Raw genomic sequence first — 24,819 nt, 5'->3', positions numbered from 1 at the left:
AGCGCCGCAGATTGGTATAGTCTATATGATGACATGAGTGGAGTCAAGTTGAAGTACGCCTGTGACCAGGACAAATCTGTTCTGCTTAACAACTTTGATAGAAGAGGCTGGCAAGCAGTCGCCCCCGATGAGGACTGGAACTTCTATTGGTGGGTTTTGAGGTGTTGCACCCTGGGAATGTGTTGGAGGGTTATGGAAGTGTTTGCTATTTATACACCGACTGATGAAGGATGTCAACCATCTGGTTGCCTAAAGTGTTCTACAGCTTGCATTGCTGCAGATACACTGTTAACTCAAGTTTACAGACTTGACAAATTTATTGTTTATAGCGATATCATGTTATGGTTCATATTAGAGACAATGTTGTCAGATATAGCACATTCCTACTGTGTTAGTCTAAACTTATGATAATTCTATGCAGGGCATCTGTGCAGACAGTCCGGACAGTGTTTAGTGTTGATAATGGATACAGACTGGGAGATGAACAGTAAGTATCACTATAATTCGTTGTTAGCCAATAGTTTGTAGCAAAAGTCTGACAAGACCAGCTCTAAATTCAGAGACAAATTGAGTAAAAATGCCATACTACAAACTATATCAGAGCTAGTAAGTGCATCCTATGTTTGTCCTTGAACTTTACAACCCTATTCATGAACTTCTGTTCTTATGGTGTTTTTCAGCTAAATTTAAAAATAATTCACAGCACAGTATTGAAGTTGCTACCATTGCTCAACTTCAGCGGATACCATATGGGGTAGTTAGGGCTCAGAGATTTACTAAATTTTTAAACCCTTGTTTCCTCAGTTTGTCCTAAAAATAATGCACATGTACATTTTTTGAGCTTCTAACCAGTGCTTAAGTTTAGTGAATGCCATTTGTGGGTTGTTAAGGCACGGTTCACAGCTTTACCAAGCTTTTTAAACTGTGTTTTAATTAAGCAATAAGATATGACTGTGTGGCATTGTCGTATTTCGTATTTATTGTAGATACATTTTGATCTAATAAATGATAACACTACATCACTAGCAGTGTAAGAGTCTAGCTATGACTTGGCTTTAGTTTCACCGCATTATGTTCATTCTATTGATCTCTCTCCTCAGGGTCATCAACCACTTCCCTAATCACTATGAGCTCACACGTAAAGACCTTATGGTGAAAAACATAAAGCGATATCGACGAGACCTTGAGAAGGAAGGAAACCCAGTTGCGGAGAAGGATGAGAGTGGAATTTATAGACATCTTGACATGTTTCCTGTCACCTTCATGCTGCCAGCCGACTATAATCTTTTTGTTGAGGAGTTTCGAAAGAGCCCAAACAGCACATGGATCATGAAGCCATGTGGAAAAGGTCAGGGAAATGCTCATGATTCTCAAGATAGCTCGTCGTATGCATGTCAGAGGCCAGCAGTTTAATAGTTACTGAAAAGTCAAATTGTTTCAAATTTTACAAGTTGGGAAACTCTGCGCTGAGGACAAAAATTTGCTTCTATTTTTCAAGATGAAAGCTTCCTAACTTCAAATAACTTGAGATTATCGAAATAAAAAATATATAATTCTTATTATTAAATGTTATCCAAAGTTTAACAATCTATAAATATTAATCTCAGTGTTTGTCTGTATTCTGTCTGTCCGAGTGTCCAGTTATAGCGATGAAGTTTTAGGAGTTAAAAATTTGCGTTGCACTGGATTTGAGCTCGTAACCTCCAATTCTGTAGACTGGCATTTATAATATATATGTATATACTAGTTGAATGCCCGGCGTTGCCTGGGTAATAAAAAAGTCTTTGGAAAAAAAGTTATTTGTATTTAACATATAACAACATTTGCCATTCTAACTTTCAAACTTCTCATCATGAGAAAAGTGTTTTGTGTAGTTGAAATAAATTGAGAGAGAAAATAAAACAACTGTAAAGGTTTTCAAACTTTAATAAACAGCTGTAGCTTTCAAACTTCAGGTAAGGAGGAAAATGTTTTGTGCAGGTCAAATAATTTAAAAAACATGAAACAATTATAAAAAGGTTTAAATGTAAATGTGAAATAATTAGCGAGTAATAGCTAAATTAAGTTTGTTTTGCTATGATTACAATAAAAAATGATTCGGTAATCATACAATTAATACGAACTGAGAAAACGAAATAAAACTTCTGAATATGTTGAATTAATAATAACAATTTGTGCATTGAAGTGAAGCGTGTGTGTGTGTGTAAAAAAAGTTACTGTTCCACCAGAAGCTATCCATCTAAATTTTGAATACGACGATACTGGTACCTATCAATACCGGCACAAATGTAAAATGAGATATTGCACTGTCTTTGTCTGACTGAACGGAGAGAGAATGTCGACGCCATTCCTACTCGAGATAATACAATTGTCCGCGTAACAAGAATTAGCCTTGATCCCAGATATTGTAATTGAACCTTACCAAAAGTATTCCTTAACAGGAGCATCGTAACGTGTGGGCGCAATGCTAAAATAATTAGCATGTGTATACGTTACATGGAATACGGTAACATCATTAATCAAGATGTTTTATCTAGTTTAGTGGTGGAGCGCTAGGATAAAAAAACTTGCAGAATCATTCGTAATGAGTTCAAATCCATCAGAACGTAAAATTTGCAAGATTTGAATAGCTATAGCTGGACATACCGAAGGACAGATGACAAACTTTAAAAAAAATATATATATAAAATATATAGATATTAGATATATATACATGTATATATGCACTAGCTGTGCTACCCGGTGTTGCCTGGGTATTAAAAATCAGCTTGTAAACATTGAGAGGTATTAAGAGTGGCCTGCCACTTGCTATTAGCCTGGCACATTGCCAATGGAAAATTTAAGTAAGCTTACAAATCAGAGCTACGGCTTCTACGGAGCTACGCTATGACTTTACGTCATGACCGAAAGCGCTAGCCTATTTGCTTCCATATAGGGACATATATTGTCTTGCGAATTGATCAAGCTCTGTGGCTCAGTTAGTAAGGCAGTCGACTGGTGAATGGGAGGTACCGCGATCAATTCTTCTGCATTACAAATTCTTTATTCCAAGATTTTAATAGCTATAGCTGGACACGCATATACACATACACACAAACTTTGAGAAATATATATAGATATACTTGCTGACACCCTCCTAATTCACTCGCCGACTCTCTCATAGCTCACTCGCCGACTCCCTCATAGCTCACTCGTTGACTCCCTCATTGCTCACTCCCCAACTTTCTCATAGCTCACTCACTGACTCTCTCATAGCTCACTCGCCGTCTCTCTTATAGCTCACTCGCCGACTCTCTCATAGCTCACTCGCCGACACCCTCCTACCTCACTCGCCGACTCTCTCATAGCTCACTTGCCGACTCTCTCATAGCTCACTCGCCGACTCCCTCATAGCTCACTCACCGATTCTCTCATAGCTCACTCGCCGACTCCCTCATAGCTCACTCGCCAACTCTCTCATAGCTCACTTGCCGACTCTCTCATAGCTCCTTCACTGATTCTCTCATAGCTCACTCGCCGACTCTCTCATAGCTCACTCGCCGACTCCCTCATAGCTCACTCGTGGACTCCCTCATAGCTTACTCGCCGACTCCTTCATAGCTCACTCACCGACACCTTCAAAGTTCTTAGCGAGTGAGATGCTTAAGCCAAGTTTGAATATTTGTGTGCAAGAGCAAATGCTGTAGGAGCTGTCACCTAGTAGGTTCTTGTTGCTAAACATTGTACAACTGCACTACTCACGTTTCACTTACATTTCACCCGAATCTGTTATTGAGATTTAATAAACTTATTAGTTGCAAGCATATCTATGTCTGTGAGGCTATCATTGATATAGCATTGTCTGGATGTCAGGTCACCTAACATTTTGTAAACCTTTCTATAAGGACCTGCCTACAACGCTGGAGGTTAATTTAAAGTCCAGGCTGACTACAGCATGAATAGAAAATTATGCGCTCCATGTTATACTGTATTATTACTAAAACAGTTTCCTAGTTGTTTTCCATTATGGCTTTCCACTGTTTGTCTGAAAAACCTAATGCGCTATGCTTCTTGTTTTAGCAAGTAACGCTAGTAACCGTGTGGTTCAGACAGGGTGCTCAGCTGATGCAATTATGCTCATTACCTCGAGAGACAAACTTAATATTTATAGACTACTTTGACATTCTACTCTGATTTCAGCGCGGGGTATAGGAATATTCCTCATCAATAAGTTATCACAGTTGAAGAAGTGGTCAAGGGACAGCAAAACTAGCACGTGAGTTCAAATCGTGCTCTTACGCTTTCCACCACTCTACTTAGAATATGCACATGTTCTGTGTTCTCATTCTGCGGACATGCACATTCCATGTGGTTGTTTCCTTTTTCATTTAATGTTCCATTAGCGTATGAAGTTATGTGGGTAGAGGGAGTTGCCTGCTCCTGCTTGTACAATTCGCTAGATGGAAATAATACAGCTTTACCCAACACAGGGTTCCAGGGACCACAGAGAATGTTGTCGTATGCACTCGCAGGTCAACCAAAAGTATTTCTTTACTTCTCTCTAACAACCAGCTGTAGGGTGAGCCCTGCAACATCCTGTAAACAAAGTCTGCGAGATAATTACTCAAGTAGGAGAAAACAGGCAGTTGTCTTCCAGCACATTTTATCGATGGAACTGTGAATTAGCTTAGATTATATGCAACTCAAAGCTTTTATCTGCTTCCCATATGGCATCTGTGCAAATCAAGTACTGTTTCAGGGATACAAAGTTGCTGGCTTCAGTTCTTTTGAGTTGTGTTTTTTACCCCTTCTGTTTTAAGAGTTGTCTACTTTATTTACAAACCCGTGATTTAGAAATTTTGGAGTTAACATATTTTACAGGTTTTCTACGGTGACCACGAAGGACACATATGTCATCTCTCGTTACATCGATAATCCCCTACTGATAGGAGGAAAAAAGTTTGATCTCAGGATGTACGTTCTCGTCACATCCTTCCGTCCCCTCAAGTGTTACATGTGAGTTCATCTTATTTCTGGCTAGATCACTTTAGAACTACTATATCTGTGATTATATCTCCTGCAGTGTAATTTGAATGCATTAACATCTGTTGGAAAGTGATCGTAGTTGCTGTCAACTTTAGTTTCAAAAGCTATGTTTCTAGAATATGCGTGCGGTATTCCAGATTCTCTATCTTTCTTCCAGGTACCGCCTTGGCTTCTGCAGGTTCTGTACAGTCAAGTACAATGCAAATGTTAATGAACTTGACAACTTGTTTGTCCACTTGACGAATGTGTCCATTCAGAAGCAAGGGGTAAGCTGTTTACCGTTATTCAACAGTTATTCACGTTTACTTCTCGCAAGGCTGTAGCTACATGAGTAAGTGTCATTACACTCACCTCTCTTCCATAAGATCATTTCTGCTTCTTCAAGAATAGTCTCACTGATACTGACAAAGAATAGTCTCACTGATACTGACAAAGAATAGTCTCACTGATACTGACAAAGTGCACTATTAAGTTTTTTGATTTTCATGGAAACTGCATTCGTTATTAATTTTCCTTAGGTCGAATGTGATGACTTTGTGGTCTGGTTATGGATAGAGTTTGTACTAAGTGCAAACCTGCTTCTTTAGTTAACACTAATAAATTACACCCCGCACCGCATTTCTATCCAGCGTAAGATAAATATGAGGAATGCTGTTAGTTACAATTCATATGCTTGCAGGAAGACTATAACTCTGTGCATGGAGGCAAGTGGACTATACACAACTTGCGTCTGTTCCTTGAGGGAACCCGTGGAAAAGAGACCACTGACGAACTTTTTAATGGAATCAACTGGATTACTGTACACTCACTCAGAGCTGTCGCGGTAAAGCTTTATAACGTTTCTCAAAGCCATCCTCGGCTGTTGTGTTGGATAGTTGACGAGTCAGTAATGGTCAATAAGTTCTATAGTACATTCAGTATTCTCTGGGAACACCTCTATCACCCATTTAGTACTCAATAGAAACGCCTCTATCACCCATTCAGTACTCAATAGGAACACCTCTATCACCCATTAAGTACTCACTAAGAACACCTCTATCACCCATTTAGTACTCAATAGAAACGCCTCTATCACCCATTCAGTACTCACTAAGAACACCTCTATCACCCATTCAGTACTCAGTAAGAACACCTCTATCACCTATTCAGTACTGACTAGAAACACTTCTATCACCTATTCAGTACTGACTAGAAACACCTCTATCACCTATTCAGTACTCACTAAGAACACCTCTATCACCCATTCAGTACTCACTAAGAACACCTCTATCACCTATTCATTACTGACTAGAAACACCTCTATCACCTATTCAGTACTTACTAAGAACACTTCTATCACCCATTCAGTACTCACTAAGAACACTTCTATCACCCATTCAGTACTCACTAAGAACACCTCTATCGCCCATTCAGTACTCACTAGGAACACCTCTATCACCCATTCAGTACTGACTGGAAACACCTGTAACACCCATTCAGTACTCACTAAGAACACCTCTATCACCCATTCAGTACTCACTAAGAACACCTCTATCACCTATTCAGTACTCAATAGAAACACCTCTATCACCCATTCAGTACTCAATAGGAACACCTCTATCACCTATTCAGTACTCACTAGGAACACCCCTATCACCCATTCAGTACTTACTAGGATTGAGCTCGCACTGTCACAATGGATTTGCATCTTATGTCGAAGTTTGGCTGTACTTGGTTGGCTGGCTGATTGACTGGTTTTATAGCATCACATGTTACCAGATGAGTTATCTTTCCTGTTAGCCATCATTCCTTTTCTAGTTCACTAAGATGAGCCAACTCTTTTATATATACAACTAGCAGAATACCCTGCGTTGCATGAGTATTAAAAGTCAGCTCATATAGTTGCCTGCAGCTTGCCATTAGCCTGGCACATTGCCAATGGCTAATTTGAGTAAGCTAGTATTCCTATTGCTAAACTTAATAGTAAGAGCAGTGAGTGCAAGCTTTACCGTAAGTCCTTATACTCAAGCTGCGCGGCTTGTCGTTGAGCGCGGCTTCTGGTTCAAGGTAATAAGCCGCGGCTAAAGCCAAGTTTTTAAAACTTACGTGAGGCTTAGGGCGGCTTCTCGATAAATGCGGTCTCTGCTCAGTTCCGCGCTATAACCATAGAACCGCAGTCATGATACACTTTTATGTATGGGATTTTGGTAACCTACTCGTTTATTTTCAGGGTCATGTTTATGGAATACTTTAGACTAACGAAGAATTTATTGCTAATGTTTAACTCACCACAGTCGTAGGTCATTAAAACCGTTTCATTCCTGACCGGCATCTTTCCATAAACGTGAAGCCCTCTAACAGCGCAATAAAAATTAAGCTGAGACATGGCAAGAAGTTGTTGATGCAAGGATTTAGGAATTTTAATTCGAACTTGGAAGTAAAAGAAAATTCTTTTCACATGTACTGCTGTAGCCTGTTTTCTTATTCAAGAGTACGGGGGTTTAACGAACCCCTTCTCAACACTCTTGCTCCTGAAGGAGTCAAGGTCGACAAAACCTCGGTCATTAGCCGCGGTCTGTGTGCATACGCGGCTTGTTGGAGGATTATTTTTTCTTTCGTGAGTCATCTGGTTTTGAGCACAAGCCGTGCGGCTTGAGCATGAGGACTTACAGTAATCACATTGCGCAACGCTTAGCGCTATGTGTATTTTAACCCAGATATCGACTCGTATTGCCCAATGAATCCATCAATCTCGCGTAGCTCAATGGTTTAGTGTATTGTTTGGGGAACTGGAGGTTCCGAGATCAAATCTTATGTAATACAAATTCTTCATTCCATGGTTTTAATAGTTATAGTTAGACACACAGAATCACACACAAACTCTGAGATTTATATCTATATATAGAAAGAAGATGGATTCTTTCATAGCATTAGCCTTGCGGTTCTTCAAACTGAATACTTTGCTCAGATGCTCGCCAGACGATGACCCCTTTATTACATAGATGTATTTTATATTTGTAGCCGGTCATAGCAAATGACAGACACTGTTTTGAAATCTATGGGTGAGTAATAGTAAGATATATGTAAGACCAATTATACTTGGGGCCAAACTAAATGCTAGATGGTTATCTTGCTTGGATTATGCCGCATTTACTTTTCAGATGATTTATAGATTATGTTTTTGCATTCATCAACAGTACAAGTCTGTATAAGGAATAGTATTGACTTCTAAACCTTGTATAAGGAATAGTGTTGACTTCTACACCTTGTATAAGGAGTAGTGCTGATTTCTACACCCTGTATAAACAGTAGTGCTGACTTCTACACCTTGTATAGGGAATAGTGCTGACTTTTACACCTTGTATAAGGAATAGTGCTGACTTCTACACCTTGTATAAGAACTAGTGCTGAATTCTACACCCTGTATAAGGAATAGTGCTGACTTCTACACCTTGTATAAGGAATAGTGCTGACTTTTACACCTTGTATAAGGAGTAGTGCTGACTTCTACACCTTGTATAAGGAATAGTGCTGACTTCTACACCTTGTGTAAGGAATAGTGTTGACTTCTACATCTTGTATAAGGACTAGTGCTGAATTCTACACCTTTTATAAGGAGTAGTGCTGACTTCTACACCTTGTATAAGGAATAGTGCTGACTTCTACACCCTGTATAAGGAATAGTGCTGACTTCTACACCCTGTATAAGGAGTAGTGCTGACTTCTACGCATTGTATAAGGAATAGTGCTGACTTCTACACTTTGTATAAGGAATAGTGTTGACTTCTAAACCTTGTATAAGGAGTAGTGCTGACTTCTACACCTTGTATAAGGAATAGTGCTGACTTCTACACCTTGCATAAGGAATAACGCTGAATTTGGGACACGTCGTTTGGGTATGCTGTTGAATAAATTTTTTATTTCCAGCAGTTTACATAAAGCATTTCATGACTGCTACATAGACTTTCAACAAATTTAAGCGCAGCCAGCTGTTGGTGGTGTTTTCATAGTCATTGCTGTTGCTTAAAATATTCATAAATTTTGGTTCAGGCAAAATTGTCTTGGAGGCTTTTCTTATAAAACTGATAGCATTTATTAAGGAGCTCTGTTACAATACTGGAGCTCGTGGCTCTTGTACTGAGGTATGTGGCACTAGTACTGAGGTATGTGTCAGTAGCACTGAGGAATGTGTCACTAGTACTGAGATATATGTTACTTGTACTGAGGTATGCAGTATTGGTCTTGAGGCATAGTGTCACTAGTCCTAAGGCATTGTGTCACTAGTCTCAAGGCATAGTGTCACTAGTCCTAAGGCATTGTGTCACTAGTCTCAAGGCATAGTGTCACTAGTCTCAAGGCATAGTGTTACTAGTCTCAAGGCATTGTGTCACTAGTCTCAAGGCATAGTGTCACTAGTCTCAAGGCATAGTGTCACTAGTCTCAAGGCATAGTGTCACTAGTCTCAAGGCATAGTGTCACTAGTGCCACGGATGGTGTAAAATATAGTTTTATTTATAATAGTAATAAAGAGGTTTAATAAATGTTTAGTAACTGCTTGAGATGTGAGCGATGGCTGAGTGGCACGAAGGTGTGTAAATGATTGATTTTAGGAGGCATGTATTTTAGGAGGCATATTTATGTTGTCAGTTTCAACACTGACATTTCTTCTATGTTCGATTCTGTTTATTTTTTAGTTTTGACATCATCATCGATGACAACCTGAAGCCGTGGTTAGTAGAGGTGAGTGTGTTACTTAAGACGTGGACATGTGTAATTTGTTCCAAGCATTTATGTCAAATATCATGTTCACAACTCAAAAATCACAGTAATCACAACTCAACAACCATACCTCGGTTCCAGGGCTGCACGTTTCATATACCTGTAGCTTTCTAAAAAAATAACTTTCGATCTCACAATTTTAGTTTCCTTATGATATTTTATAACGCAGTACACTTCACAGATGTGTGGCTGCCATTGTCTGTGCTGCAGGATGTTTTGGTTCCGGTTACGTTGGAGGACATCAAGGCGATTGAGCTTGTTTCTAGTCTTATTAATAAGAGAGACCACCCTTTATCATAAAGCCGATTGTCACGGTTACCATGGTGATGTGTGGTTTGACTCTGGAATGCATGCATAATAGCACAGCATTGTCACCTCACATCTTGTGTTTGAAGAGTTGATCGTAGCCCTGGATAAGGATATATGTTATGTTTAGGTGAATGCCTCTCCATCTCTGTCTTCTACTACCTCCAGCGACCGCATCATGAAATACAATCTGATATCTGATGCTATCAACATTGTTATCCCTCCTGGAAAACTTCCTGAGTAAGTTGTTTTCAACCACGTTTTCACATTTCAATAAATATTTTGAATTGAGTTAAATTGCCATTTGAATATTATACGTCTGCAGAATTAAAAGCTTTTAACTAGAGTCTTGTTGTTAGCTATAAGGATTCAGTCCAGATCTCTCCGTTAATTTCTAAATTAGAGTTACATATTATAGATGAATTACATATTAGCTGCCTGCATCACTACTCCGTAATGCAATAAATATAGCAAGTATTTTCTACTGCCTCTCACTCGCTTGTGTCTGCCCAGGATTTCCTTGGCAACCACAAACAGGCAGTGACTCACTTGGCTGTGTTTTTATCAGTGACTGACACCTACATGACACCAACGAGTATAAATATCGATATTCCGTGTGCAGTCTGTCACGCGCGAGTGTTTTACCCTCCCTTTGATGACTTGTAAAATAGAATATAAACTATGAGTGTACATAAATAGTTTTGATTAGGATCAGTTGTTTGTAGGTTCCGCTTTATTGTTTTTAGTTTTTTTGGCTATTCCAGTCAGCGAAAACCGGGAGCCTAACAGTGCAAATATTTTAAAAGACATTTCAGGCTGTTTATATTCTGGCCTTTCTCAATGCGGTCATGTTTGTACTTAACAGGTAGAGTATATGTTCACCTTAACAGGCCTCTTATGGCCAGACAGAGTATATGTTCACCTTAACAGGCCTCTTATGGCCAGACAGTATGTGTTCACCTTAACAGGCCTCTTATGGCCAGAGAGAGTATATGTACTCATTTACATGCCTTTTATGGCCAGAGAGAGTATATGTTCACCTTAACAGGCCTCTTATGACCAGAGACAGAATATCTACTCATTTACATGCCTTTTATGGCCAGAGAGAGTATATGTACTCCTTTACAAGCCTTTTTTGACTAAAGAAAGTAAATGCACGCCTTTACAGGCCTCTTATGACTAGAGAGAGTAGATGTTCACCTTAGCCGGCCCTTATGGCCAGAGAGAGTAAATGTGCACCTTGACAGACCTCTTAAGAACAGAGAGAGCGTATATATATATGCACACCTTAATAGGTCTCTCATGCAAACAAGACGCTGCAAGTTGCGTTTAAGTCATTATCCAGTCAATTCCACTTTTATTTATACAGCAACTTGAATAGACTGAACGTTTTTAAAGTTGTAGAATAGCCATTGCATTTTTATTCTTTATTTTAGTGTGAGATCTGGTAAAATTCCCGACAAAGAAAACCTCGGTCAATTTGATGTCTTGTAAGTACCGCTATAAGCCTATTGTATAGTTTGTATAGTCTGACATGCCAGAAGGCTTAGGTACTGCTGCCATGGAAACGACTTGTGTGACGTCATGCAATGAGACTCGACACAATTAGAATGTGTGGGTTTTTCCTTCTTAATCAAATCTTTATTAGGACATCATTGCTAACAAGAATGATTTTAAAAATGTGTTATTACTTGGATCTATAGTGTAAATTTATTGTTATGTGACCTTGTTGAACCTGAAAGCTTACCACGTAGTCAACGTGCTATGTATGAGGTTGAGTTGCCAGATTTAATACCTCCAATCACCACTTAGTAGCTTGTTGAAGTTATGGTGAAATAGTTGCTCTATCAGTTGCTCAACACCCCTTTTTGTTTCTCATGCTTTGTGAGCTGAATGAGCCCGCAGGATATGCTCCTTGTCATTAGCACCAGGACTGTCTTAGATATATTTCTGTATGTGGTATAACATGCAAAAAACAGTTCCTGTTGTAGAAATACTGCACAGGTTTTCAGTAAACCTCAATGATAGATCTGGGGTGTCATTACACTTTTATCCATTTCTTTGCACTTCTGTGCCAACACTGTACTTGGATGTAGGTATGACGAGGAATTGGATAAGTCAGATATGCTTGCCTTGGATTCATCCAGAGGCGTAAAGCCAAGTGCCAATGTTCCATTTCCTGTGCTTGTGAGAGGTGCCCGAGGAGACGTTAGAAGTTCTCAGGCTAAAGCAACCTGGAAATGACCTTTCTCACCTTTTTACTATGTTCAGGCATTTGTGCAATCCGTCCATCTATGAGAGTTTTTTGTAGTTTTTACATATACATGTATATGCTGAATTTTTATTTTAAACAATTTTTGCTTTTTTGGCATCTGTTATTGAAAGACTCAAAATTCTTATGATTGTTTGGATAGGTTTGTGACTTGTTCATATAATTAGTGAATAGAGATCATTGCGCCTTCTATCATCTTTTGTTGAAGCATTAATTCCATGCGATTTTATCAGCTCGATAAAGCATAAGCAACAACAATGGCTGGCTTCTATAGATTTACCATAGAGCTTCTGCGCCAGTGTTTCCACGCACCATTATTCGTCAAGTGTTCATGCTCTTCTACTGCGCGCTATTAATCATCCTAACTCCGTCATGCATAACCGAATATAACTGTTAACCCATTATTCCCTCGCCACAGGCTGTTCTCAGGCCAAGCTCTGCGCCATCGTTTCTAAACCTTTTATCTTTCACCTCTTTTCTGCCAACTCACCACCTCCATCTTTGATGCCTGAGCTATCATTTTCCTGACAGCACCCATATCACTCACGAGCAATGGCTATGGACCCGGGGTTAGGTAAGTTTAGTGAATTCACCGGCATGGCTTGACAGCTCACTTCTGTCTCATAGTTTTGGCGAGTAACAGATGGTTGTGCTCTCGGTTACCATAAGAACGAGGAATTCCATGGTAACTCATTGATTACTAATGTAAATATTGAGAGCTTCTATAACATGTGTAGTCGTTAATGGTCTGCACCATTTGGACATATCAGAAGGAAATATGAGCACTGCCAATACTGACTGTCAAGAAAGAGAACTTTAGGTTTTATATGATTCGCATGAATGTTATCTACCAGGATGATCATGAGAGGTATGTATACACCTTTACATACACAACATAATCTTTAAACATTAGTCGCTAGCTAGGTTGGTCTTGATGGAAGGTTCGATACCAGTTTCGTGATCTTGTAGGTCAGCAGACGTATGGGCATCCTCACCAGATGTCTACCGGCTGGATGCCGTCTCACATGGCCGGAATAGACCCGAATGGCGCAATGACACAATCTCATGGGATGTACGCGATGGGTCATCAGCCACTGCCGCAAATGTACTATGATATGGACAGCACTATCCATGCACCTCCACACAGCGCAGAACATCAGCATATTAGTGAGCATCAATCCTCGATGCCTTCCCAGCAAGGGCAGGCTATGGTAAGCTCTCAGCAAGCCCAACAACTCGGGGCACAGGACACATCCTCAGGTAAATGTACAATTTGTTGATTACAGCCGATCTTAGCCAGGAATGTACAGTTGTGTGATAAAGAGCTTCCGCTATGTGAAGACTCGCTTGCAGCCATCAGTCTGTCCGCTTCCACTCTTCACTATCGAGTCTTCTCTTCGACATTGCAGGCAACACTGATGCAGTTCATCATGGCAAGCAATGCTCACCGGCCCCGGTGGGTAGTCCTAGTTCTTTGGATCCTAATGACTCTCTATCTGGTTCTAAAACACACTCGACTCCGATGACACTCAAATGGTAGGTGACTGACCAGGCCAAGTATTTTTTTGGCTGCTCAAACTTAAGCTTGTTACAACTTTTATCAATCTTTTACTAAACTCTATTTAACGGATGCTGAGGAGCCACTTTCTAGATATTATCTTCTCGAGAACTAAGGTGCCAAGGGTATTCATAATTTTGGAATTCAATGAAAACTATGTTGGCAGTGTTTTTTGTGAGTATATTTGAACATGTTAGTTGTGCGGACAGATGAGACGACAGAGGGAAATAGATAACTCATGATATCATGAGGAAATGTCAGCTCGCATGGTTATAAAAAAGTTATCAACATTACCACTCCTGTTAGAATTTGTTACACCATTTAATTAATTCTAGCCAACAGTAGATCATTATTAGTTTTTGCTGCTGATCTCAGGTTAAATGACAATTACGAGGTAGCTGAAGGAGTCTGTATCCCTCGGAGCACACTCTATCAACACTACATAGAGTTCTGCGAAAATCGTGAACTAAATCCTGTGAATGCTGCCAGCTTTGGAAAGGTGTGTGTTTATGTAGGTCCATCTATCAGGACTATTTTATACACATGCAAGCACGAGTAAGTGGAAGCACTTACCCGTGCTTTCACTCTCTATACACTTCATCCATTCAGAAGTAATAGCTGATCAGCAGTATCATAGTTCATTAGCCACTAGTCAGCTACTCAACCTATGGTTATGTGTTGTCCATTCTCTGATGGCAGCTCGGTGTCAACCCTGAAAATGAGATATAGTAAAGATTGTTCGCACGTAGCCCTAGGTCCCTGCTTAGAACTGATCCTTGAATATTTCATTACTCTGACACCTATTGATATTCTGAATTGTTAATGCACTGAATACTAAACACTTCCAGTAGAATTTATTCTTACACGACTGGAATACCAGAGCGCGTTACTTGGAAGTACAGGTGGCTGTGGGGAACCTTCTTTACTCATGCTCATTGTTGCTCCCATTTGTACTCGCTACTCAGTTTATTGGTTATAATCGTGATAGTAACTCACTATGGTCGCAATGGCTACATTTTAGTTACTAGTTGAATTTGCTAGAGAGAGAAGACTTGAATATCAGTATAGTTTTGAACATAGTTCTGGTGTGATAAACATGGTCTTCAGAGGTGCGTGGCTAGATGGTGCTCTTAGGCAACTATTTTTGACTGAGCTGTAGCCTGGGAACTGTTGTCTTGCTTGATAGATTTGAGTTAGCACGGGGCTTCATTTTTAGTAAATTTTTAGTATGGTGTGCTGAAGCTACGCTGGGACTTCAGATAATACTAGTTGACGGGACAACTTTGGCATAGTAGTGTCGTGATTTTAACTATTAGCATTGTTCCATTGTAATATGCTGTAACAAGGGTGTGTTAGAGTTGTAGTGGATATGTACTGTTGCTATAGAAGAAGTGCAGCAACACACTAGTAACACTGTGTTAGACATGTTGTAGAGATGTAATGATTCTGTCAGAGCACCACATTAATACTGTAACTAGTCTGAATTAGGGTTGTAGCAAAATTGCTATTTGGTTGATAATACTAAAATAAAACTGTGCCAGAGCTTTCCTGGGGTTTTCAAAGATGTCATCATCCGCTCGTGAACATTTAAAATTTGCTGTTTTACAGATAATTAGGCAACAGTTTCCACAGATAACGACGAGACGACTCGGTACTAGAGGTCAATCCAAGTACCACTATTATGGAATCGGTGTAAAGGAACAGTCGCCATACTATGACTACGTCTACTCCAAAGCTGGTCTGCAAAGGTAGACTATTCTCCATTACTCATCTAGGCTTGTGTCGTAATTTATGGAATGATCTGCATTGTGGTGAATGGAGGCGGAGAGAGCCTTTCTTCATGTGTTCCTCCAGCTGGTAATCGTGAGTCACCAGACCGTGGTAGAGTCAGAGCGTACATTACCGCTCCCATCTACATGGTACTAGCTTTGCTAGGGTCTTACTGTCAGAGGCACGGAGCCGCTTGCAAGAGAACCGCTTATGAGAGATCTGCTTGCGGGAAAGTTAGTGATGAACAAGTGTGTCAACGCGCTCTTTGCAAAACTCTGGTAACTTAATTGTTTCCTGACTGATGTTGGGCAATGACAGTTATTGTTTTAAACAACGACAAAGATTTGTTTTGCTCTTTAACCGAAAGAATGCAACCTTGAAAAATGCAACACTGCTCGTGGTTCTCGTCTCAAGGATTGTCTCCTTTCTGCAATGTGCAGAATCCTTGCCAAAGATTGCATTGCTTGCAATCCTACCAACTGCTGCATTACTCCTAATCCTTACACCTGCTGTACTATACTCACAACCCTAGTATCTGCTGTACTACTCACAACTCTTACGCCTGATGTACTACTCTTAACCCTAGCCTCTGCTGGACTACTCACAACCCTTGCACCTACTGTACGACTCTCAACCCTTGCACTTACTGTACTACTCACAACCCTGGCACCTGCTGCAATACTCACAACTCTAGCACCTGCCATACTACTCACAACTCTAGCACCTGCAATACTACTCACAACCCTAGCACCTGCAATACTACTCACAACCCTAGCACCTGCAATACTACTCACAACCCTAGCACCTGCAATACTACTCACAAATACCCATACTAAGGAGAGATCTAGTGCCAGTTTAAGGCATTCATCTACTAGTTTATTTCTCCTGCAAATTTTAGTTCAGCACAAGGCATTTGTCTACCTTTCAAGTAAGGATATAATAAGTCAGCATTTCAAGTAAGGATATAATATTGTCTCTCGAAGCACATTTTAAAGAGTTACAATTTTGAAGTGTTTTAGTGTGGCAGTTCTCTGTAAACTTGTCAACAAATATTGTAATCCTTTCTTATGAATCTTAGCTCTACGACAGCGAAGAAAGAGGCGCCTAAACAAATGCCTGTTCAGGCGTATTCACCCCGGAGCAAAATAGGAACTCTTCTGCCAGAGTTTCCAGACATAGAGGAGTTGAAGCTACCAAAAGACATCGAGGCAGAGAAGGTGAGTTGTAGCCTACCTAGAGTAAATTTTTAGAGACAACTTGTCATTGGTTGGGAGAGTGACTAGAAGCTTAGTTTAGATATCAGTATTTTACCAGTCTCTACTTTGTTCATGAACTCTCGATTCAAAGCTCCTGTGTGTCTAATGAGTATCTATTTGTCTTACTTGACAGTTAGTTGTATTCGGAATTAGTCTCTGTTGCCTAAAGCAGGTGTGGGTTACTTTTGAGTTCCCTTTTATTATCGGAAACATATCTATTGCGGAATTTGGTAGATCTAGTCTTACAGCCAATCCAGAAATGTGGAGTTATTCCCTACATGTTGTTAGTAACAGTATGTGATTGACACAAAATTACTCTATTGATTACTTTATTAATTACTCTATTAATGATCTCACAAACAAATCTGATAAAACGTTTTTGACATACACCAAATGTGCCTGCTATTAAATCAGGGCAAAAACTACGGTAACTCTCCTACAATTATCAATGTTACACGATCGGACCCCTGATTATTTTGGGTACACCCTTGATTTGAATTTGAACACCTCACAAGTGCCTCCATCGCGTATAGGTCTATGTGTAGCAAATCCAGAAGCACTCAGAAAGTACATTTAATAGTGAAGCTATATGTTTCACCCAATTATCATATTCACGGCATAAAAAGAATAGGTGTTATACTGGCCACGTTCCACCTTAATTTTCTGATATGAATGTTTTAAGCATGGCAGCAATGTGACTCTCTGGCTACTCTCTGTGTTTAAACCATCCTGAACAAAGATTTTATGGTCCTGTTTGAGACACTAAGTGATACAAACTTGTTTGATCCACACATCTCACACAATCGCATTCAATTGACCGCCCTAATAAATCATGCAAATAGACCAAGAAACAGGCAACAATTATGGAATAGCATGAATCATTGGAGGGTATACTGCGAAGCATGTTTGACTATGCTAGTAATGGATTACTAACAGCGTGTCGTCTGCAGGAACAGTGGTCACGGAGATTAGGCATTAAGGATGCATTTTGAAAATGACGTGTTTATCAAATTATGATATAATTCTTAGAATTAATCCTTTTTGTTACATATTGACCAGACAACAAGAAAAATGAGAGTCTCTTGTTACTCATAAATCATATTACATATTTATTTAACAGCTTCTGACTTTCATAATGATGTACAGAACCCACTGCCAGAGAATACTTGACACCGTCATACGAGCTAACTTTGATGAGGTAAGAAGACTTCCGCATGTTTGGCAGCAAGCAGCGACACGTAAAGCTTTTATGTTTAAAATATTTTGATATTTTGGGATTTTTGGCTAGTATCTACAACAGCGTGTACCTCCTTCAGCGGGCAAGGCTTATTGGTTTGGTAAGATTTGCTGCCATGCGATAACATAGAGTCAGCGTATCTATTTCAAAATGTGCTGCTTGCCTATATTTTGTAACTGTTTGATCAGTTGAGCTATGACCGATAAACAAACTCTTTCCTATACAGTAATACTTCAACTTACGAGTGTTCCAATGTACGAGAAACTTGAGATACGAGCCAGCTTTTAAGCAAGTTTTAGCACTAACATACGAGCCATGTTTGAGATACGAGCACGTGAGTCAGTTGCCAAGTATGCCGGAGGTGTTTTATGACAACAGCATCAATCTGTATTTTTCAACTGCACAGGTTATACTTTTGTACCGCGTTTTTGTGCGCGCTTTTCACTGCAGAATTATGTGAATTAAAAGTACTGTGCGTAGACCGAAAGTTTGCCAGTAAAATGAAAAATAATGCAAAAAAAAGCAAATTATAACAATTGATATTAAACGGAAAATTATTGAGAAATATGCGAAATGTGTATGCATGATTGAGCTAGCTCAGCAATATGACAGAAATACATCCACAATTATCAAACAGAAGGATTATATTTAGGTCATTTAGCTCGCAAAAGGACTAACCGTAGTTTCTAAACGGCGCAGCGATCTTCACCACCGCTGATGGAGAGACCGCTCAGGCATTGGATAAAAGATAAACAATTGGTCGGTGACAGCGTAACTGAAACTACGCTATTTGAAAAGGCCGGCACTATCTATCAAAACTATAAAAATATTCGGGCAAGTTGGCTAGTGGTCGTGCATTAAACCTTTGTGACGACACAAAGGTTCGTCCTAATCGCAACATGTGGAAAGGGCGACAAAGGCAAACGTCCTTAGATAGGTTCATCCTAAAACGGCCGGCTAGTCGTGAAAGCGAAACAAAGGAAAAATTAGCTAACTAGCGAGAAACTTCAACTATGAACGCCTAAGAAATTTTAATTACGTCAAGTTAAAAATGAAAGTTTGCTTTTAGATTTGCTTCCAAATTTGTCTTTTAAGACTTTGATAAAATCCAAATTTATCAAAGTCAACTGTTGTAATGAAGGATAACTTATATATCTCTCTCTGGCAAATGCTAGCGTTAGCTGCTATTGTATGTATTTAATTTTACATTTTAATTTAACACATTTCCTTGCATTATTTTTATTTGTTGCTTTTTGAAAGCAAGTGGTAAGTTAGGACAATAACCAACATGTTCTTTCTGTTACAATATCTTGTTTTGAGTGTTTTATTTGCATTTTTCAGAGTTTGGAAGCCAATAAATATATATTTAATTGTTCTATATATAAATAAATTGCACCAACATGCGAGTAAATTGACATACGAGCTGAGTCTCGGAACGCATTAAGCTCATAAGTTGAAGTATGACTGTATTAGGTTTTAGAGTTAATAACATAGCATTCGTTTTATTGAATGCTTTTATACAAGCTGTTCAAAAGCATAGCATTGTATAAAAAGGTACAATTAAGGAGTTGTTTTAAACAAATCTATGTGGACCAAGTGTATATTATAGCTGTTGTGGATAGCATTCAATGCCTTCAAAAATATAGATACCCTCGTTGCGAGTTCACTAAGCATTGCGGTTTTGTCGTAATTGCCGACCAGTAAAATCATCTGTAGGTTTGTGTAATTTAGTTAAGATTTGAGGCTAACAATGCCAGAAAACGTCGCTAGATTTTCTTCTGACCACAGGCTCAGTCATCTAAATTATATTATATATTATGTTATATATTTTGTTATATATTTTGCTGTCGAGAGTCTCAAATTATCTAAAGAATTTTTATAAAATAAATACTGACACTGCAATTCAGTAATGTAGTTGTTGATACCAGATCTAGCCAGTAATGTCACTTTTGCGAAACAAGTCCTATATTGATGTCATGTCCATTTTATAGGTACAGAATTTTCTTTTGCATTTCTGGCAAGGAATGCCCTCACATATGACAGCCATATTGAGTGCAAGTCAGATAGTTGGCATGGTTGCTGTCTGTGATACGATCCTTTACAAGGCGGTCTGCAATGTGCTCATGCCTCATGTACTACAGCCCCTCCCTGAAAGGTAAACACTGTTCTCTATGTTGTTAGTTTCATCGTGTCAGTATCACCCATTCCGCGCTGTTGGAAAGTTATGAGAGAGTGCAACACGAGACCGAAGGTGAATCGAAAGTCAATCTTTTAGCTAACAATTTCAGTTTAGTTAACATATACACACGCGAGTTTAAACGGTAAAATAATATCACAATAAAATCAAGTTTAAAAATGATTTTAAATCGCTCACACGCTACTTGAGAATGGTTCGCGGGACTCTGAGTGCTTCAATTCACGTAACTAATTTAGCTCACAAATTATGAATGGTTCATATCTCGTCACATGTTATTAGGCATGGAGTTCTATTATTGCTACACACCATTTGTAGGCTGTATTCAATCTAGTTTAGTGGCAGAACCAGACCTCTAAAACGTGACATGTTATAACAGAGTCATGACAATCAGTACAGAAAGCTGTTGCCTCTCAGAGTCTATAGTTCCACTAAACTATAACTACTTTTACTTGTTCATTTTGGGTTCGTTTTATTAATAAATTTCTCTTTAGGTTCAGAAGCCTTAGGTTTGGGAGCATAATTCTATTGGTAGCTTTAAGCTCTATAGATGTGGTGACATAACTTTATTAGTATCATATGTAGCTCTGTGGCTGAAGTACATGTTGAACAGCTTTATTGATGCAAGGTTTTAGCTCTACGCTTAAGGTGGAGCAATTCCACCGGAAGCCATAACTCTAGGCTCAATGCAATGTAGCTAAAACCTTCTCTGACATCGTCATTCCATATTGTATAACTTAATTGTTGAAAAGTGTTAGCTCTATGGACAAAATCATTTTGGTAGTTTCCATAATAATGTGGTTTCAACAGGGTAACTCTATAAATATGGTCTGTCACCTAGCAGATAATGTATTATGAAAACGGTATTTTGTAGCCTCACCATGGTAATCAAGAAGTTTGCGAAGCAGTTAGAAAGTTGGATATCTGATGCACTGTGCAATCTGCCTGAGAGTCTCAGAGATATGAAATTAAATAGTAAGTATATACATGCATAGACCTGCAATGTTATACATACCCTGAATGTTATACTTTATGTTATATGATGTGTTATACATGATGCTATACATTTTCTCAAGGATAAAATTATAAATTGCTCAGCAATGTATAATTTTATTCCTGGCATAATGTAAGAGAGATGCTTATAGGGTTATAAACATATGTCTGCAACTGTACAAAAGTGTCTCTTATAATATTTTTCTCTACATCTGCGTTTTTTGCAGAATCTGGTTCACAAAGCTCATAAGCATATCAAAAACCATTTTTTGACCATCGGTAGTATACCTGTCGTTGAACATCGATGAATATACTTCCGATACCTGCAAAAATTTGGGAATTCATTAATTTGGCGTTACAGTGGCTAGGAAGTTCTCTCGAATCCTAAGACTGCAAATGTCTCTCAACCACCTGTGCCAGGCATCGCGCAGTGTTGTCAGCAGTGCTGACATCATGTCTCAGATGTTAGATGACTGGCAGGCTGTCGACAGGAGTGTCATCATCAAGCAGACTCAGTTGGCTCTCAGTCAGAAAGACATGCTCCTAGAGCTAACTAAAATCAACCAATGTAAGTACCATTTCTGGTAATATCCTTCTAGCGCGACACCGTAATGACCGCGAGGTTGACGAGCACTTCCTGCTCACCTATTTTTTGACCTCTAATGGATATACCATTACAGCTAGTTGCACTAAGTAAACTTACACAAAATTTCAGTAGATCAGAAAGCATCGGTATTATTCTATCATTTCGATTTTTGATGTTTGAAATGATCTGATTGCCAGGATGCTTCAAGATTAAAATTGACAAAACTTGATCATGGTTAAAACGCGCAGAAGAAAAATAGGTGTCAAATGACATGACTAGTTGCTACCGTTGCTATTGTTGATATCGGCTATTGCGTTCAAGTTACAGCGTTCAAGAAAACTAACCAGCCAATGCCAAGTCTTGGAGGCTTAAAATAAACTGGACTCACACGCTTAATTGTATAAGAGATGCATAGCGCCTCATGAACTGTGGAATTACACTTTCATGATGAAGATGTGGCCAGGTAGACTATGATTTGCTCAGTATCTGCTGATCTTCTGTTGCAGTTTATGATGAGTTTGAAATGCTTCTACAAGATCAGGGCTCTATCGAAGCGTTTATAGAGTGGTTAGACAAGATCATAGAGGAGAGCATAATCAAGGTCTGCTAGCAAATATTTAAACAATCATCTTGCAGGAAGTTGCCTCATCTTGATCATTCTTATTCTATTGTAAGTGTCTCCATTAACAATTTTTATATTTACTGTATAGTCCCTTTTTTTCATTTTCTTTTCACATTGTAGACTAATGATAATAAAACAGGAAGCGTCAAGAAGAAGTCGCAAAGTTTTTTGCTAGTCTGGTCTGCATTTAGCACAAAGATAATTCGAGATATGACACTGCAGAGTGCACCAAGCTTTGGTAAGTTTGTTTTGCAATAAAATACAAAATACATTGACAAACCTCAATGGTTATTGTAATAAAACTTATTGTCATCACGAGTTGATATTAAAGACTGTTTCTGAGTTTGTCAGTTGTCTTCTCTTTGTATAGATAGTTTAAACATACATATACATCTGATTGTAGGCTCCTTCCATCTACTACATCTGATGTTTGATGACTATATTTTGTACCACCTGGAGCACATGTGCTGCTCAGAAGTGTCTGATGAGATCCTCTCTGACATCAAAGGCATACCAAAGGTCTCAAGTATCAGCAGAGAGTCAATTTTACCTACGAGTAGGTCTTCCGAGGTCGATGCTAAGATATATCCCCCAGCAGACCTTTCAACCAAGTCTTTTGTTCCTTCTAAGAAGTCTAATGACACATCAGGTCAGTGCTGTCTTTTGTCACTGCATAATTTATCTAATCATATGTTAGATGGATATGTGAATAGCTATCTGTGGAGTATATGCATATAAAATGTATGGATTATGAGCTCTATTGTACAGTATATTTAAAGTTATGACTTTGAAAATATAACATTATTTATCGACATCCTTCATATATTTTCTCGCGCGCTCTGACTTATTGCAAACAATACAATGTTTTACTTCTAGTCACTAAGCAGAATCAACAAAATGAATTTATCACATCATCTCATGTGGAACTTCTCTCACAGCTCACCGATTCAGTTAGCAAACCTTCCTCTGTTTGTATTACTGCCCTCAACTCTACTACACCTGTCACCGCAGTGACCACCAGTAACAGGTACTCGCCTTAATTATTCATTTGTGCTTATAGAAGCCTCTGTTGCACTAGCCCCTCTACGGTCTTGTCTAAGTAACTCCTACAATCATACTTTTGTCAAACCTAGAGTTGCTGCTGATACTTTTGGTCACTTGAGCTACTGCAAGCGTTCAGGAGGTATGGATGAATGTTCATGCACCTCTTTAAACTGCCTCATAATATGTTCTAATTTTTTCAGCTCAAGGTCCATGCCAGCGGATGCCTCTGATCTGCCTCTCATTACTATCCCAAGCTCCCAAGTATGCCATTCTACATTAGTAATGGTTGTTTTGTTACTTCTGTATCTTAATAACAGGGTTGGCCATTTCACTCCCTTTATTCCTGCTTTTTGAATTTTGCAGCAAAATGTCTCATATTACATGCAAGATCTAGACAATGCAGACCATACATGGCGATTGCAGGATGCGACAACTCCTCAGACAATTCATTACCATGACTCCGAAAGCTATAACATGTAAGTACCAAAGGGTGCTCTCAGAAATATGAAGTTGTCTTATTTTATTCTCTAGGAGTAAGCAAATTCCAACAGCCAATTTTTGCTACAGTAGAATTTGCAGGCACTGCAAACAGGCGTACAGATCCAACTCATAAAACCAAATACTACTTTATTTACAGACCCACTGAACAGAGCAGTACAGACATTCTATACTATGCTGTGAACAGCATGAATTTAACACCAACAGTGAATCCAGGACAAGCTCCAGTGGCCAGTCGTGTGACTTTTGATCCTGCTGATGCGCAGGAGGCCTTGAACAGAAGTTTTGAGCCCTTCACCCAGCACATGTTTGACAGTAGTGAGAAGAGCCAAAAGAGGACAGCACCAGAGCCCATTAACTTCCCTGGCAAAAGATTCCATGAGGATGGGGGTGGAGGGGAGTACGAAGTTCGAGCGAGCGATTATGTTCTCTCATAACACCCTAGGAAATACTCACAGTGTCAGATCTCATAATAATTTATACTTTTTATATTATTATATTATGGAGTAAGTTTGCAATCGATGTACATACAACATAACACGTCTGAGTTCTATGTAAATATTTATTGTACGCTGCAGTTAACTGACAAGCAGCAAAAACGTTAGATTTTTAATTGTCTTTACGAAGACCCCAACGAGAATACTATGATTTATTAGGCAGACTTCAAACAAAATATATGCAATTACCATAACAAAGGATT

At 39.0% G+C, this 24,819-nt stretch overlaps 2 protein-coding genes across 3 annotated transcripts; both read left to right on the top strand.

The window, feature by feature from the left end:
- Nucleotides 1-12,543, top strand: LOC137394632 (polyglutamylase complex subunit TTLL1-like). Its single transcript, XM_068081386.1, has 12 exons — nucleotides 1-149; nucleotides 422-487; nucleotides 1,101-1,348; nucleotides 4,180-4,255; nucleotides 4,861-4,995; nucleotides 5,183-5,291; nucleotides 5,705-5,848; nucleotides 8,026-8,066; nucleotides 9,699-9,744; nucleotides 10,220-10,329; nucleotides 11,526-11,579; nucleotides 12,186-12,543. The coding sequence occupies exons 1-12, from the start codon at nucleotides 34-36 to the stop codon at nucleotides 12,331-12,333; spliced, it is 1,293 nt and encodes a 430-aa protein (XP_067937487.1). The 5' UTR covers nucleotides 1-33; the 3' UTR covers nucleotides 12,334-12,543.
- Nucleotides 12,544-12,765: 222 nt separating this feature from the next.
- Nucleotides 12,766-24,564, top strand: LOC137385643 (regulatory factor X 4-like). 2 transcript variants are annotated; one of them, XM_068072150.1, is made up of 17 exons: nucleotides 12,766-12,935; nucleotides 13,331-13,621; nucleotides 13,771-13,897; nucleotides 14,295-14,418; nucleotides 15,528-15,667; nucleotides 16,768-16,906; nucleotides 18,066-18,143; nucleotides 20,174-20,337; nucleotides 21,251-21,351; nucleotides 21,731-21,937; nucleotides 22,462-22,556; nucleotides 22,698-22,815; nucleotides 22,981-23,226; nucleotides 23,454-23,604; nucleotides 23,822-23,882; nucleotides 23,985-24,097; nucleotides 24,259-24,564. In XM_068072150.1, exons 1-17 carry the CDS (start codon nucleotides 12,914-12,916, stop codon nucleotides 24,554-24,556), a joined length of 2,475 nt encoding a protein of 824 aa, XP_067928251.1. In that variant the 5' UTR covers nucleotides 12,766-12,913; the 3' UTR covers nucleotides 24,557-24,564. The 2 variants fall into 2 exon arrangements, with proteins under 2 accessions (XP_067928251.1, XP_067928250.1); XM_068072149.1 differs by lacking the exon at nucleotides 12,766-12,935 and adding an exon at nucleotides 13,126-13,229.
- Nucleotides 24,565-24,819: the final 255 nt, after the last annotated feature.

Source organism: Watersipora subatra, chromosome 1, assembly GCF_963576615.1.
Source record: "Watersipora subatra chromosome 1, tzWatSuba1.1, whole genome shotgun sequence".
Taxonomy (NCBI): Eukaryota; Metazoa; Bryozoa; class Gymnolaemata; order Cheilostomatida; family Watersiporidae; genus Watersipora; species Watersipora subatra.
This window is presented reverse-complemented; position numbering and strand designations above follow the sequence as displayed.

Coding starts and splice junctions, on each gene's coding strand:
- LOC137394632 (XM_068081386.1), top strand. CDS start 34: ATGAGTGGAGTCAAGTTGAAGTACGCCTGTGACCAGGACAAATCTGTT. Junction 8,067..9,698: donor CACTGTTTTGAAATCTATGG/GTGAGTAATAGT, acceptor TTTATTTTTTAG/TTTTGACATCATCATCGATG. Junction 11,580..12,185: donor CTCGGTCAATTTGATGTCTT/GTAAGTACCGCT, acceptor ACTTGGATGTAG/GTATGACGAGGAATTGGATA.
- LOC137385643 (XM_068072149.1), top strand. CDS start 13,202: ATGTTATCTACCAGGATGATCATGAGAG. Junction 13,622..13,770: donor GGCACAGGACACATCCTCAG/GTAAATGTACAA, acceptor TCGACATTGCAG/GCAACACTGATGCAGTTCAT. Junction 16,907..18,065: donor AAGACATCGAGGCAGAGAAG/GTGAGTTGTAGC, acceptor TTTATTTAACAG/CTTCTGACTTTCATAATGAT.